At 52.3% G+C, this 15,626-nt stretch overlaps 1 protein-coding gene across 2 annotated transcripts; it reads right to left on the reverse strand.

Moving 5' to 3' along the window:
• Window positions 1–206: 206 nt before the first annotated feature.
• On the reverse strand, window positions 207–15,091 carry P4HB (prolyl 4-hydroxylase subunit beta). 2 transcript variants are annotated; one of them, XM_053568102.1, is made up of 11 exons: window positions 14,749–15,091; window positions 13,732–13,938; window positions 11,564–11,697; window positions 11,279–11,416; window positions 3,356–3,460; window positions 3,076–3,201; window positions 2,643–2,843; window positions 2,424–2,544; window positions 2,107–2,288; window positions 1,801–1,887; window positions 207–1,141 (listed from the first exon to the last, which is right to left on the reverse strand). In XM_053568102.1, the coding sequence occupies exons 1-11, from the start codon at window positions 14,897–14,899 to the stop codon at window positions 1,061–1,063; spliced, it is 1,533 nt and encodes a 510-aa protein (XP_053424077.1). In that variant the 5' UTR covers window positions 14,900–15,091; the 3' UTR covers window positions 207–1,060. The 2 variants fall into 2 exon arrangements, with proteins under 2 accessions (XP_053424077.1, XP_053424078.1); XM_053568103.1 differs by having other exon boundaries at window positions 2,173–2,288; window positions 14,749–15,052.
• Window positions 15,092–15,626: the final 535 nt, after the last annotated feature.

The following is a 15,626-nucleotide window of genomic DNA, read 5'->3' on the forward strand; positions in this document are numbered from 1 at the left end:
TTTCAGCAGGTACAGATAAGGCAGCACCCCACAGCACACACCGGGATCTCTCTGCCACCTGGGAACCGAGTCTGCACATGGCAGGCCCTGTTTGCAGCAGGCTGTGTGCAATGAGCCTGTCAGACCATCCGCCTGGTGCTTCAGCAGAGCAGACTCCCTGACAACAGCGCCAGCACCTGCCGAGTCACAGTGAAGATCAAAGGACAGGCAGTAAAATCAACTTTATTTGGCCAATGTGTCCAATTCCATATTGTGATAGAAATGCCTGAAGAGCTAGCCAACGTTTGAGCCAGCTCCATCCCCCAGCCTGGGTCAGGGTCCTAGTTCCTGGAACAGACCCTGGACCATGCTGGGAAGAGTCCAGCGGCCATCGAGCAGTGAACCCTGGACAGGATGAAGAACCCGACTTGAAGAGGGGAGGGGAATGCCCAGGCCTGTCCCAGGCCCTGGAGCTAGCTGTCACCTGGCCTCCTCCAAATGGGGGCCTCCTTGATAGGACCTGCAAGTCTCTATCTAACCCAGGAATGAAGAACCGTGCTCAGTTGTGGCAACGCTGGTGTGAGGTGCAGAGCAACTGTGTCCAGACTGGCCTCATCCCTCTCTGCACAGTGGACAGGTATTTCCAAGGAGGCCCAGCCAAGGTGGAACAAACACCCTGATGTCAGAAAATGTCTAAAAATCCCACAGATGGAATTATTTTAAGTAATAGTAGAGACCTCTCTAGCAGGAAGGGACATTACCAGTGTGAGATTCTGAAACATTTTAGCGAGCACTCTGGACAAAGCCGTGTACAAAAAAGGTCACAATTGGAAAAAAAACAAAAAAAACACTAGCCCACCAAGATGGGCTGGTCTGGAGATAAATCCCTTTCCAAAAATTGAAAAGCAAAAGGAGGACACAGGGCTAAGTTTACAGGTGTCAGGATGAATATTTCTTCAGGAAGATTCCCTGGATCTCCGGTGATGCCCTCCTACGGGTGAGGTCCACAGCTTCTGGAAGCACGTGCTGCTGGGAGTGCAGCCCCGAGAGGTGCCATGTTGGGCACCCAGGTCTGTCCCGGTCACAGTTCATCTTTCACAGCTCTCTGATCATCATCTTCCTCCAAGTCTGGCTCTTCTGCTTCTTCCAGATCCTCGAGATCCTGGAGTGCAGGAAGCGGGACGAGGGTAGGTATGCTCCCGTGTCAGGATCCCCAGGAATCCAGCCCAGCCCTCAGCCTCTTCCATGAGTACGACTGGGGTGTCCCCCAGCTTGATACCAGAAAGCTTGCAGAGGGGGCCCCCTGTGTGAAGTCCGAGTAAAGTAACCACTGGCTGTGATATTTGTGTATGCTGCTCCCTAGCTTGTCTGGCTAGTGTCAGGCCACCTCCCTGGATCTGGGCTTGTCTCTACTTTCCACTTCTCTGCAGGCCTCGCTGGCCCAAAGTGTTTCTTCCACTCTCTGCCTCAAGTGTCCCGCTGTGGTCACCCCACCCCAGCATGATCATCAGCCCCATCTCTGGCCACAAGCTGCCCTGAGGGTGTGCCTGCTCTTGCGCCAGGGCCCAATAGGGTGGAGATGGACGTGCAAGTCCAGGCTGGCCTGGACATGAGGCCCTGTGGGGTATGTCTCAGATTTCCTAAGCTAACTGCAGTTTGCAAAGATACCTTCTAAGTCACCCCTGCAGAAGTGCTGATGAGGGAGAGCCACCTCCACAGAGATTGGACGGCACATCCCTGAATGCACAGATGGGCCTCCAGTGGTGCCCACCCCGCCGCCAGCTCAGACCCCAGCCAGAGGTCTGTAAGGCTGCCACTTACATCGTCATCCCCTGCCCCATCCTGGCCACCACTCTCCAGGAACTTCTTAAAACCCTCCAGCGTCCGCTCTCCATTGTAATCGATGACCTGTGGGAGACAGGATGAGAGCCTAGGGCTGGCTACAGCACGACCAGACCCCTGAGAGCAGCTTCTCCTCCCTTGCACAGAGGCAGAAGCTTCTGAAGAGGGGCTCCTGGCCCTACTACTTTCTGGCCCTAGGCTCTTCTGAGATAAAGTGGCCCCCCCCAGCTGGTGTGGGGTGATGGCTCTACACAGTGCCTGCCCCAGCCCTGCCCAAGGGCGCACCGTTCTGTCCTGGCTGGCAGGGAAGAACTTCAGCGTGGGGAAGCTGTGCACTTTGACGGCCTCCACCTCGTTGGCTGTGGAATCCATCTTGGCAATGATGATGTTCTCATGATCCTTGTAGGTCTCTCCCAGCTTATCCCAAATGGGAGCCAGCTGTTTACAGTGACCACACCATGGGGCATCTGAAAAGAGAGCAGCTCTAAGGGTCTGATGTGGACCTCACAGTGCCACACGGATGGCTTCCCGCGTGCCACAAGCTCCTCTAGCCACCCTAGTGGGCCAGCTGAGACCAGGAAGCCGAGGGTGGCTCCACTTACAGAATTCCACAAAAACGTTCTTCTTCTCATCAAAAGCAACCTCTTCAAAGTTCTTCCCAACTAGCACCTTGACGGGCTGCTTGTCCCAGTCCTCAGGCAGCTCCTGGCTCATTAGGTGGGGCTGGACAGACAGAGCGCGGTGAGGACGGCGCTGTGCGGGGGGCCTGCAGAGCCCCAGCCCCCTCCCTAGTGGGGGCTGAGACACACGGCTGCCCACACCTTGATCTTGCCATCCAGGAAACGACGGCAGAAGTCTGTGATGGCCTCTGCCGTGAGTGCATCGGACTCGGGCTTGTACTTTGTCATTTCCTCCTCCAGAGTGATGAGACGCACAGCCGGGCACTCCTCCTTCCTCAGGCCGAAGAACTCAAGGATGCGCTGGTTGTCAGCATGGTCGCTGTCGATGAAGATAAACAGGATCTTGGGGAGAAAAGGCACACTGAGATGGGCCCTGGGAGGCCGCTCAACACTGCCCCCTGAAATCCCTTTCTCCTCCAACTCAGGCTCAGGACAGCCCAACCAGCCCTGGGGATGACCAGGAGCAGATAGTTTGGTGATCTGGGAGTGCCTCAGGAAGGTGTGGCTCTTCCACCACCATGGGAAGAGCTGCATTCCCCGCCCACACGCCATCACAGGAGGGAAAACAGCTCACCTTGCCCTTGAAACTCTCAGCTGCTTTCTTGAAGTTACTCAGTTTGCTGTCATAGTCTGACACACTCTTGGGCAGGAACAGCAGGATGTGCGTCTTGATTTCACCTCCAAAGATCTTTGGGGCTGTCTGTTACAAACATGAGTTACTTGGGCTGAGCCACAGACTAAGCTGTTAACGCAGAAATGTTCTGCCAGTGGTCTCAGTGCCACCTGATGCTTAAATGACAGTGGTGACTAGGGCCCCTCCCACACAATCTCCCACCTGGGCTGCAGAACAGTACCTGCTCAGTGAACTCAATGACCAGTGGCAGCTGGTTGTGCTTGATGAAGTCCAGCAAGTTTTCCTTGGTGACCTCTCCTTCAAAGTTATTCCGGCCTTCATCAAACTGTGGGCAAGAAAGGGGTCCATGAGTCTTACTTCCACAAGCACAGCTCCCTAGATGTGGCCAGGAACTGAGGCCTGCAGCACCAGGCCCTCCTACCTGGGGACTGTGACCCACAGGTGCCTGGTTCTTGACAACTTGGGCAGCTTTGGGCTTGGCGCTTGTAGCTCAAGCAGCTAAGGCACCAGCCATATACACCAGAGCTGGCGGGTTCGAATCCAGCCTGGGCCTGCCAAACAATGACAACTGTAACCAAAAAATAGCCGGGCATTGTGGTAGGCGCCTATAGTCCCAGCTTAAGGGGAGGCAAGAGAATCACTGAAGCCCAAGAGTTGGAGGTTGCTGTGAGCTGTGACACCATGGCACTCTACCCAGGGCAACAGCTTGAGGCTCCGTTTAAAAAAAAAAAAAAAAAAAGTATATATATATATATATATACACACACACACACACACACACACACACACACATATATATATAAAAATAGGGTGGCACCTGTGGCTCAAAGGAGTAGGGCACTGGCCCCATATGCCGGAGGTGGCGGGTTCAAACCCAGCCCCAGCCAAAAATTGCAAAAAAAAAAAAATAAAAGGGGCGGCGCCTGTGGCTCAGTTGGTAGGGCACCAGCCCCATATACTGAGGGTGGCGGGTTCAAACCTGGCCCTGGCCAAACTGCAACCAAAAAAATAGCCGGGCGTTGTGGCAGGTGCCTGTAGTCCCAGCTACTCGGGAGGCTGAGGCAAGAGAATCGCTTAAGCCCAGGAGCTGGAGGTTGCTGTGAGCTGTGTGAGGCCACGGCACTCTACCGAGGGCCATAAAGTGAGACTCCGTCTCTACAAAAAAAAAAAAAAAAAAAAAAGATACCACGGATGGCACCCATAACTCAGTGAGTAGGGCACCAGTCCCATATACTGAGGGTGGCAGGTTCAAACCCAGGCCCAGCCAAACTGCAACAAGAAAAAAATAAATAAAATAAACAAAAATAATAAAATAATAAATAAATAAATAAATAAAAATATAAAAAAAAGAAAAAAAATAGCTGGGCATTGTGGCAGATGCTGGTGGTCCCAGCTACTTGGGAGGCTGAAGTGACAGAATCTCCTAAGCCCAGGAGCTGGAGGTTGCTGTGAGATGTGAGGTCACGGCACTTTACCAAGGGTGACAAAGTGAGACTCTGTCTCTAAAAAAAAAAAAATAAAGCCCAGGAGTTGGAGGTTGCTGTGAGCTGTGATGCCACAGCACTCTACCCAGGACGACAGCTTGAGGCTCTGTCTCTAAATAAAAATAAAAAAAAAAGTGATTTACGGGGGCGGTGCCTGTGGCTCAGTGAGCAGGGCGCAGGCCCCATATACCGAGGGTGGCGGGTTTAAACCCGGCCCTGGCCAAACTGCAACAAAAAAATAGCCGGGCGTTGTGGCGGGCGCCTGTAGTCCCAGCTATTCAGGAGGTTGAGGCTAGGAGAATCGCCTAAGCCCAGGAGTTGGAGGTTGCTGTGAGCTGTGTGACGCCACAGTACTCTACCGAGGGCAATAAAGTGAAACTCTGTCTCTACAAAAAAAAAAAAAAAAAAAATGATTTACAGCTCGGCGCCTATGGCTCAAGTGGCTAAGGCGCCAGCCACATACACCTGAGCTGGCAGGTTTCAATCCAGCGCAGGGCCTGCCAAACAACAATGACAGCTGCAGCCAAAAAATAGCTGGGCATTGTGATGGGCACCTGTAGTCCCAGCTACTTAGGAGGTGGAGGTGGAGAATCACTTGAGCCCAGGAGTTGGAGGTTGTTGTGATGTCATGGTACTCTACCCAGGGTGACAGCTTGAGACTGTCTCAAAAAAAAAGAAAAAGAAGAAGAAAAAAAAGTGATTTTATGTGCACAATGGAGGCATAGTACGCCCATTGCCCTGTGTACCCCCATCTCGTTGCCACCTCAGCCCCGAGCTCAGCCAGACAGGGTAGGCATAGGGCAGTGAGGTCACATGGGGCAGCCCCATGCACGTGTACCAGGCCTGAGACTCCGACAGGGCACACCAGTTTTTGTCACCATCAACACCATCCTCTGCCTGCAGGCTTGAGTGCCTCCGCTCCCATGTGCCAGGGAAGCATCTCGGTTCCATATAAATCTTTCCCCTCTTCTCCACATTCCTAAAACAGCAGCCCTCAAAGTGTGGTCCATAATGTGGGACCTCAGACCACTCAAGGCATCCACATGGTCAAAGCTATCTGTGTCATACTTGGGAGGATGGCATCTTTCTCTCAGAACACTGCAGTGCTACAGCCAGACAGCAGCAGAGGAGCAGAACACAGCTGCCTCCCATTAAGCCAGACATGAGACTGCAGTAATTTAAAGCGTCCTTATCACTAATTACTAGTATTTATCTGAGAAAAATTAATTTTCCTAAAGTTTTTTTTTTTTTTCAACCTCCAACTCCTGGGCTCAAGCTATTCTCCTGCCTCTGCCTCCCAAGTAGCTGGGACTATAGGCACCTGCCACAATACCCGGCTATTTTTTGGTTGCAGCCAGCAATGTTTGGCAGGTCCGGGCAAGATTCAAACCCACCAGCTCAGGTGTATGTGGCTGGCACCTCAGCGGCTTGAGCCACAGGCGCCGAGCCTCCTAAAGATGTTCTAATAACATGCAGTGGGATTGTTATTTTTATATGAATGCTTTTATGTTATTGGTCTGATTTCTTTTTTTTTTTTGGAGACAGGGTCTCACTATGTTGCCCTCAGTAGAGTGCATGATGTCACAGCTTACAGCAACCCCAAACTCATGGCCTTAAGCAATTCTCTTGCCTCAGCTGCCCAAGTATCTGGGAATACAGACGCCTGCCACAATGCCTGGCTATTTTGTTGTTGTTGTTATTCTTGTCATTGTTGTTTAGCAGATCCTTTCCGGTTTCAAACCCACCAGCTCTGGTGCATGTGGCCAGCACCCTAACCATTAGCTACAGGCACCAAGCCATATCGGTCTGTTTTCTAATAAAATAAATAAGGCCGGGTGGCACCTGTGGGTCAAAGGAATAGGGTGCCGGCCCCATATGCCAGAGGTGGTGGGTTCAAACCCAGCCTTGGCCAGAAAACTTCAAAAAAAAAAAAAAAGAAAAAGAAAAAATAAATAAATAAGGCCAGGCACAGTGGCTCACACCTGTAATCCCAGCACTCTGGGAGGCTGAGGCAGGTGGGTCATTTGAGCCCAGGAGTTTGAGGTTGCTGTGAGCTAGGCTGACGCCATAGGACTCTAGCCTGGGCAAGAGAGAGATTCTCCAAAAAACAAATAATGAAATAAATAAATATTGATAGATCTAACCTGTAACTTTTTTTTTTTTTTTTGAGACAAGAGTCTCACTATGTCGTCCTGGGTAGGGCTGTGGCATCACAGCTCACAGCAACTTCCAACTCTTGGGCTTAAGCGATTCTCTCACCTCAGCCTCCCAAGTAGCTGGGACTACAGGCGCCCACCACAATGCCTGGCTATTTTTTGTTGTTCTTGTTGTTGTAGTTGTCATTGTTGTTTGGAAGGCCCAGGCTGGATTCGAACCCACCAGCTCCGGTGTATGCGGCCGGCGCCCTAACTGCTGAGCTATAGGCACCGAGCGGATAGATCTAATCTATACCCACAAGCTCTTTGGGATCCCTAACGTGGGACCAGTTGAGCCGGGGAGACCACGAAGGCTTAGGGGCTGCAGCAGCCTTCTTTTTTTTTCTTTTGAGAGATAGGGTCTTGCTCTGTTGCCCAAGCTGGAGCATGATGACGCTGGCTTAGCTCACTGCACCCCTGAACTCTAGCTCCTGAGTAGCTGAGACTACAGTGTCTGCACCACACTCTGCTAATTTTTAATTTTTTTGTAGAGACAGGGTCTTGCCCTTGTTCAGGTTGATCTTGAACTACTGGCCTCATAGACTCCTCCTACCTTGGCCTCCCAGAGTGCTGAGATTATAGGAGTGAGCCATCGCGCCCAGCCCCCTTAAACGTCTTAAATGAGAATTGGAGAAAGAATCACTCATCTCTTTTACTGGCCACTTCCCCTTGTGCATACTGCTCCTGGTAGGGTGCCTGGGCCAGCCTGATGCTCCAGCTCACCCCACATAGACCTGATGCTAAAATCAGGCCAAGAGCAGCTGCCACTGTGAGCGACACCCTACCTGAGCCCACTCCTAAGACTGCTCCTTTGTCCCTGCATAAATACATGTGGAGGGCGGCACCTGTGGCTCAAGGAGTAGGGTGCCAGCCCCATATACCAGAGGTGGTGGGTTCAAACCCAGCCCTGGCCAAAAACTGCAAAAAAAATAAATACATACATACATGTGGAGACCATAGAAAGGAAAATGGGGCAGATGCCAAGGCCAGGAGCCCCATGGAGAAAGTCATTTGGAAAATGAGCTGCTGTTGTGGCCTAGTTCCATCAGGCACAATGCTGAGCCATGATTACAGGTGGCCAGAGTAGCCACCCCTCCCTCTGGGACTGCGAGCACTATCTGTATAGTCCCATGCTGAGAAACCCAAGAACACTGTGGCCACACCTGTCTCAGGGCAGCAATCTTTGGTAGTGTTACCATGTCCCTCTGATTCATTATGTACTTTGGTAAAAAGCAGACAACCCTACTGAGCTGGGGCAGCTGCAGGAGGCCTAGAGCCTTGGGCAGAGATCACCACTGTCTCAGGACACAGAGGCCAGCCCTACCAGGCCAAATGATGAATGTCGTGAAAAGGCCAAACAATGCGGGCTGGTAGAGAAGGAAATGTGAATATCAGAATTAAGAAAGGCATGGGACAATCAGCTCTGAAATCAATGGGCCAACCACCAGTGGCCAGTGACCCCAGCTGGGACTTGACCGAACCCCCCATCCTTCCTAGGGAAGAAAGGGTAAAGTAAACAGCAGCTGGCTGCCCGGGGAGCCAGGCTGCCTGGTCCCACATAGGATGCACTGGCTTAGCCTAGCTGCCCATGATGGCTCCCTGGAATACAGGAATTCACTCACCCTGAAAACAGATGAGTTTCACAGCCTGAGGGAAGAGGGACAAGTGAAAGCTAATTGAACAAAGGAAAAAACAGAGCCTGGGGACACAGTGGCAGACAGCAACCTGAGTCACCCTCCTCTCATCCTTGGAGGTAGCTGTTTGACTTTAAGCTTGTCCTCGTTGTGTGGGTTATTTTGAAGGGGAAAATTCATGGCCCCATCAGGCCTCTGCTCAAGGCGGCTGGTGGCAAGCTGGGCCACCTTCAGTGAACAAGAAAGTGCTGTCCAACTGACACTGAACCCGAGGGGGGCTGGTTGTGCCCAGCCCTGAGCGGACACCAGAGAATTGAAGCAAAAGAAAGACACGTAGGAAGCCCACACAAACCTGCCATGTGCAAATTTCAAGGACAGATGATCACCAAACCATCATCTGATGATAAAAGGGCCTCTCCCTTGGGCAGCACCTGTGGCTCAAAGGAGTAGGGCGCCAGCCCCATACACCAGAGTTGGGGGGTTCAAACCCAGCCCTGGCCAAAAAGTGCAAAAAAAAAAAAAAAACAGAAAGAAAAGAAGGCCTCTCCCCACGTGCAGGGCAGGGGAGGGATTCAGAGAAACTCTCCCTCAGAGTCCAGTTTTAGGACAAGACTCAGAACTTTTTTTTTTTTTTTTTTTTTTTTCAGTTTTTGGTCGGGGCTGGGTTTGAACCCACCACCTCCGGCATATATGGGGCCAGCGCCCTACCCACAGGCGCCGCCCAAGACTCAGGACTTTCTCATACCCCAAAGAGCTTCAGTTCACTCACCCTCATCCACACATCAGTTTCTTTCTAGTCAGATGGTTACTTTCCTAGGCACCTATGTGATGACAAGTGACAAATTTAGCAAATCTATTCCCTTTAGGGAACATGGTGAAGATTTTTTTTTTTTTTTGTAGAGACAGAGTTTCACTTTATTGCCCTCAGTAGAGTGCCGTGGCATCACACGGCTCACAGCAACCTCCAACTCCTGGGCTTCAGCGATTCTCCTGCCTCAGCCTCCCGAGTAGCTGGGACTACAGGCGCCCGCCACAACACCCAGCTATTTTGTTGTTGTTGTTGCAGTTTGGCCGGGGCTGGGTTTGAACCCGCCACCCTCGGCATATGGGGCCGGCGCCCTACTCACTGAGCCACAGGTGCCGCCAGTGAAGATTTTTTTTTTAAGAGACAGAGTCTCACTTGGTTGCCCTGGGCAGAGTGCCTTGGCATCACAGCTCACAGCAACCTCAAACTCTTGGGGTCCAGCGACCCTTCTGCTCAGCTTCTCGAGTAGTTGGGATTACCAGCACCCACAATGCCTGGCTAGTTTTTTCTGTTTTTAGTAGAGAAAGTCTTACTCTTGCTCAAGCTGGTCTGGAATTCCGGAGCTCAGGCAATCCATGTGCCTCAGCCTCCCAGAGTGCTGGGATTACAGGTGTGAGTCACTGCGCCTGGATCCTGTAAGGATCCCCACTTAGTGGGTGGGGTTGTGAATCATTCTGAGGAAGGGGCTATAGAAACGAGCTAAATGAACCGCTTCTCAGCCTTTTGGCTAAGATCAAGTGTAGAAACGAGCTAAATGACAAGAACAAGGACAGGGCACTTGGGCCACTCACACCTTTGAGTGCTTTGGGAACAGGTCGCCAGTCTCCTCCCTGGTCCTGGCAAAGCACTAGGCACGCAGCACTCTCTATAGAAAGCTAAACTGGTCCTCATCTCTAAGACCCACTACATTGCTTCAAGTGCAAACAGTGCCCCAGCCCACTACATTGCTTCAAGTGCAAACAGGCACCTTGGGTCTGGGCTCCATCATTTCTGGCCATGTGGTTGATTACTCTGACTCTATGGGATAGGAGACAAGGTCCTCTCCCCCATCTCTGAACACACCGCCTGCTCCTCATTGGCTGGGTCCTTCTCTTTCCCTTCCAGACACACCTTCCAATCTGAACACACTAACTCCATCATCCCTGTCCTGGTACAGCTGTGTCCCAGGCCAGACAAAGACAGAGGAGCCCACAGGTCCCCACAGTAGTGCTGCGCAAACATGGCTCCCTGTGTTCGGCACAGAGATGTCTGGCTGAGCACCTGGGTTTGCAGCAGCCCCTTTCCCAAGAGGAAGAACAACAGGATTAGGGTCAGCAGTTTTCTAAGTCTGAATCCTTAGGGGTTGTGGTACTCTAGGGTGGGTCACAGGCACAGGTGTGGCTTTGCAGGGGGTGGGAACATGCCCTAGAGAGCTAACCCTTGAGAGCTTCTGCTCTGGAAAAGTTCTAGAAACAGATGAGTGATGGCTACATGACAGTGTGAATATAACTGCCACTGAATCATATGCCTAAAACTGGTTAAAATGGTAAAATTAGCTATCTATATATATTTTTTGAGACAGTCTCACTTTGTGGCCCTTGGTAAAGTGCTATGGCATCACAGCTCACAGCAACCTCAAACTCTTGGGCTCAAGCGATTCTCTTGCTTCAGCCTCCCAAGTAGCTAGGACTTACAGGCACCTGCCACAACACCTGGCTATTTTTTAGAGACAAGGTCTTGCTCTGGCTCAGGCTGGTCTTGAACTCCTGAGCTCAGGTGATCCACCCACCTCAAACTCCAGGATCACAGGTGTGAGCACCACACCCAGCCTAGCTATACATCTTTTACCACAACTGGAAAAAAAGCTCACCGTGAAGAGCGGTTCCTTTCAAGGGTCTGACTCTGTGGGACTGTGGAACCACCCTCAGTGACAACCTCAGCAGTCCAAGGCTGTAGGGCAAGGTCCGCCCAGGATGAAGGAAAGTAGCTTCCTCACCTCCAGGCCAACCCGGAAATGCCCTGGGCGGAGCTGCAGCAGCCACATACCTTCTTAAAGAGCACAACCCCATCTCTGTCCAGCTGATATTTGGAGAACACATCACTGTTGGATGTGATCCCAAACGGTATGTCATCGATGGTCTCTGCTGCCTGCAAGAACTGCTTGGCAGTATCCGAGTCCACATCCTGAAAAGGGAAAACCAGAGGTAGCCATACCCACGCCCAGAACCCCTGCTGGGGACAGCAAGGCAGTCACCAGGTGCCCCACCTCTAGCAACCCCTCCTTAGGCAATGACAGAAGACAAGGTCAAAATGATGTTCTAAAGCTTTTACCTTAAAGAAGCCAATGACAGCCACCTCACTGGACTCCACAAAAGACTCTGCAACTGCTCCATCAGACAGGGTGGTGGCAGCAGGGCCAGTGCGCTTCTTCAGCCAATTCACTATGTCCTCGGCTTCTCTGCCAGCTATACCCCAAGCAAACACAGGTTCATTCTCAAATGGGATACTGGCCCATTCACATCTCAGCTCTCTGCCAGATGGGCTGAGAATGCCTGACCAAACACCTAGAGGAGGATGTTCTTGCCACAGGAAAGCCTGAGGCCTACCCACCCACCAGACTCAGTGCGTGACTGCGCTCATCCCAGGAGGGGAGATGGGGCTGCCAACCCAGGGATACCACAGCACAAACCAGTTTTCTCCTCTAATCCTACCACATCTTTTAAAGTTTCTTCCACATTTAAGTTCATTAAAAACACACATTGTGGCTCGGCGCCTGCAGCTCAAGTGGCTAAGGCACCAGCCACATACAACAGAGCTGGTAGGTTCGAATCCAGCCTGGGCCCGCCAAACAACAATTAGCCGGGTGTTGTGGTGGGCACCTGTAGTCCCAGCTCCTTGGGAGGCTAAGGCAAGAGGATCGCTTAAGCCCAAGAGTTTGAGGTTGCCGTGAGCAGTGATGCCACAGCACTCTACCCAGGGTGATAGCTTGAGACTCTGTCTCAAAAACAAACAAACAAACAAACAAAAAAGCACATTGTCCATGAGTGGTCTCTATCAGTCCTCGTCTTAGAGAGGTGGTTATTAGTAAGTTAACCTTCACACCAGTTTCCTCACCTGTGGAAACAGGTCAAAAATATACCCTATCAAACACTCCCAGGCCCAAAATTTACTCCAGGTAGATCAGGCATTCCTGTCCATGGCCCACCCTGTACACCTTCCAGACCAGTAAGGAGTAATGACCACTCACTTGCATGCCACCAAAAGCAGACAAGATGGAAAGAAACATGCTCTTCCTAAGAAGCTAGGCTAAAAAGGATAACTATTTTTTTCCCCCTCCTAAATCTTGACTATCTGGTCTAACCTTGGAAAGGTTATTCATTCTCAGATTTAAAAGGATTCTGCCAAGTAGTAACAAAAAGCTGAGTCACTTTTTTGAGTCATCCAGTTACAGGTAGATTAGGAGTACTTGTCTCATCTACAAACCTAAGTGCTGGCAACTAAATCAGGGCCCTGGGTGGGGAACCTCCAGCCCTAAGGAAACTTTTGGCCTTCCTGGTCCTTAAGGGTGGATTTATAGAATAAATCCTTTTATTAAAAGGGGTGCAGCAGAAAACATGAAGCTTTTCTTGCCTCCTTTGATGCTTAAAACAAAAAATGATCTTGAGATTGGAAGGCCACGGGCTTCCCACCCCTGTGTGGAGCACTTCCCATTCCAAAAGTGAACACAAGTAAAAAAACAGGAACATCAAAGCAACTAGGAGTGGACCACAGAGCCACACAGTTAGTGAGGCTAGAACAGGACATGGTTGCTTCTGCTTCAAGGGATACCTCTGCTAACACTAGGATGAGCTGGTGTCAGGCTGCCCACCTTCTGTGGCTGAAGAATATGCCACAGAACGGGTTTTATAGACACAGGATTCTTCTGTCCCCTGGCTACAGAGGGGCCCAGACTCTATAAGAACAGCTTCAGAGGTGGCCAAAGAGCAGCTGAAGCTCCCACTACAGGACTCCCGGTCCAACACTGCCAACTGGGGCATGTTGTTCAGCTGCTCTAAGTCCCAGGCCCTCATTTGTGAAAGGCCCACCCACAGAGAATCCATACTACAGTGCTCCACAGTTAGGAGATGTCACCAGAGTGACACAACTACATGGCTGCTCCTAGAAACAGGGACAACTCGAAGAACCCCATGTGGTCAGAATGACACCACCCTCACTCTCCTCCCTGGTCAATGTCCAGATGAGCCTCAGCCAGTCGGTCGTCCACAAGGACATCATCGGACACAGACTGGACATACTTGAAAGGTTCTTACAGGATGAGAGAACCTTCCTCTGGACCCTCAGTAGCGGAACCAGGAGAACCCAATCTTTGAACAGGTTCCCCTGGAAGCTTCTGAAAATAGGCCTCCCCACTAAGATGGGGAGGGCTTTGAGTTATCCTTCAAGGCCTGCAAGACAAACCCCTCCCCAAAGGCAGCTTAAAGGCAATGCTGATGTCATACCTGTATATTCCCTGGGAGAAGCCGTGTCTCCGTTCTTGAAGAACTTGATCGTAGGGTAGCCACGCACACCATATTGCTGGGCCAGATCAGACTCCTCAGTGGCGTCTACCTTTGCCAGTCTGATCTCAGAACCTTCTGCTTTCAGCTTCCCCGCTGCTTTGGCATACTCAGGGGCCAGTGCCTTGCAGTGGCCACACCAAGGAGCATCTGGAAAAGAAGACAGGACAATACTACACAGCACTTTAACTCAGCTCTGCTTCCTCCGTTTCCTTTTCCTTCAAGGCTTCCCTTCATCAAAACCTTGCCAGTCACCACACTGACCCCCTTTGAGTGCACAGGCTTAACTGACAGGTGGGGTTCTGAGTGGTTATTGAACAGAGGTCATAAATGACAAACAAACCCCCCCCCCCACTCTGCTGCATCACCATCAGCACAGGAAGATAGATCCTTTAATGATTCATAACTTCCTAATACCTGCAAGCAGTCAAGGCAAATGTGTCCTCACCATTTCCCTTTAAGAATTAAGAATCCAGAAAAAAGTTTATGAAGTTAATGCTGCAGCCCTGCACCGAACAAAAACTAGCTGAGTATGTGACACACATGCCCCAGGACTAGAACTTAAAATCAGTGCTTTGCAGCGTGGGCATAAGACTGTCGGGGAAGGTCAGCAGCTGTGTCGGGTACAGACCACCGCTCTGGATAGCAGCTTGAGCCTCAAAAGCAGGCTCCAGATTGTAGATCGCAGCGCCCTTGGGAAGGTGGCCGGAGCCGGGCCAGGCCCGCCCCTTCGGTACCGCTACTGCTAACACAGGCGCCGCGTGCGGACGCTCGCTGGCCCTCAGCCCGCGGCCACCCTCCTTCCGCAGGTCCCGGCCACAAGCAATGCAGCGCGAGCGGCCCCGGGGCTCCGAGCGCACGGCCCAGCTGGGTCTGCTCGCTGCCAGCAGGGCGGCCGCACGCGGGCCCCGAGGCCGGGGAGGCGCCCGGCCCGCCAGGCCCCGCGCCGGCGGCACTCACAGAACTCCACCAGCAGGTACTTGTGAGCCGCCAGCGCCTCCGCGAAGTTGCTCTTCTTCAGCACCAGGACGTGGTCCTCCTCCTCTGGGGCGTCGGCGCCGACCTGGGCCGCCACAGCCAAGGCCAGGCACAGCAGAGCGTGGCTCAGCATGTCGGACGGCAGCAGCGAGTGGGGAGTTCGGTTAGCGCCGCCGGGACAGCGGAGGCGACGAGGGCGCGCGCCGGCCCCAGCCTCGGCTTTATAAACCCAGAGGCCGAGGGCGCGCCCGTGCCCCCACCCGCGCGCGCTGCTCGCGGCGTACACGCGCCCTACTTGCCTGTCTCCGATTGGTCGGCTGTCTTCAGGGCCCGCCTTCGCCATGCTCTGACTGGGCGCCCACAGTAGACCTGGCCTTAGATTCGGAAACGCTACTGAGGGCCTCTCTTGCTCTCTCCCAGGATTGGCCAAGGACCTCGCACTCGCACTCTTTCCCAGCCTCTTATTGGCTCCCGGAGGAGAATTTACTCTTCTTCTGCTTCTGATTGGTGGCTTCCTCCCACACCTTTTGCGCGTCTGGACTGGCTACTAATTTCGTTAGCCCTTAGCCCGCGGTACCTGATTGGCCAAAAGATGCGCGAACCCTGGTTGTTCCTTCGTCGAACGTGGCATTAGGGCGGAGTCCCCAGCCCAGAGGAGGAGCTACGCTTGCGCTTCCAAAACCCCTCGTGTTGCATTCTGACTGGACCGAGTATCCGTATCTGGCACCGCCCCTCGATCGCGAAGCGGAAGTTGGGGTGACGTAACTTCCTGCGCGCGTGTCGCGCGTGCTGCGGCTTCTTGAACTGAGAGAGTCTTCCTGGTTGTGTCCACTGGTGACCGGGGTCCTGCGTGCTGCCTC

Source organism: Nycticebus coucang, chromosome 18 (assembly GCF_027406575.1).
Source record: "Nycticebus coucang isolate mNycCou1 chromosome 18, mNycCou1.pri, whole genome shotgun sequence".
Classification (NCBI taxonomy): domain Eukaryota; kingdom Metazoa; phylum Chordata; class Mammalia; order Primates; family Lorisidae; genus Nycticebus; species Nycticebus coucang.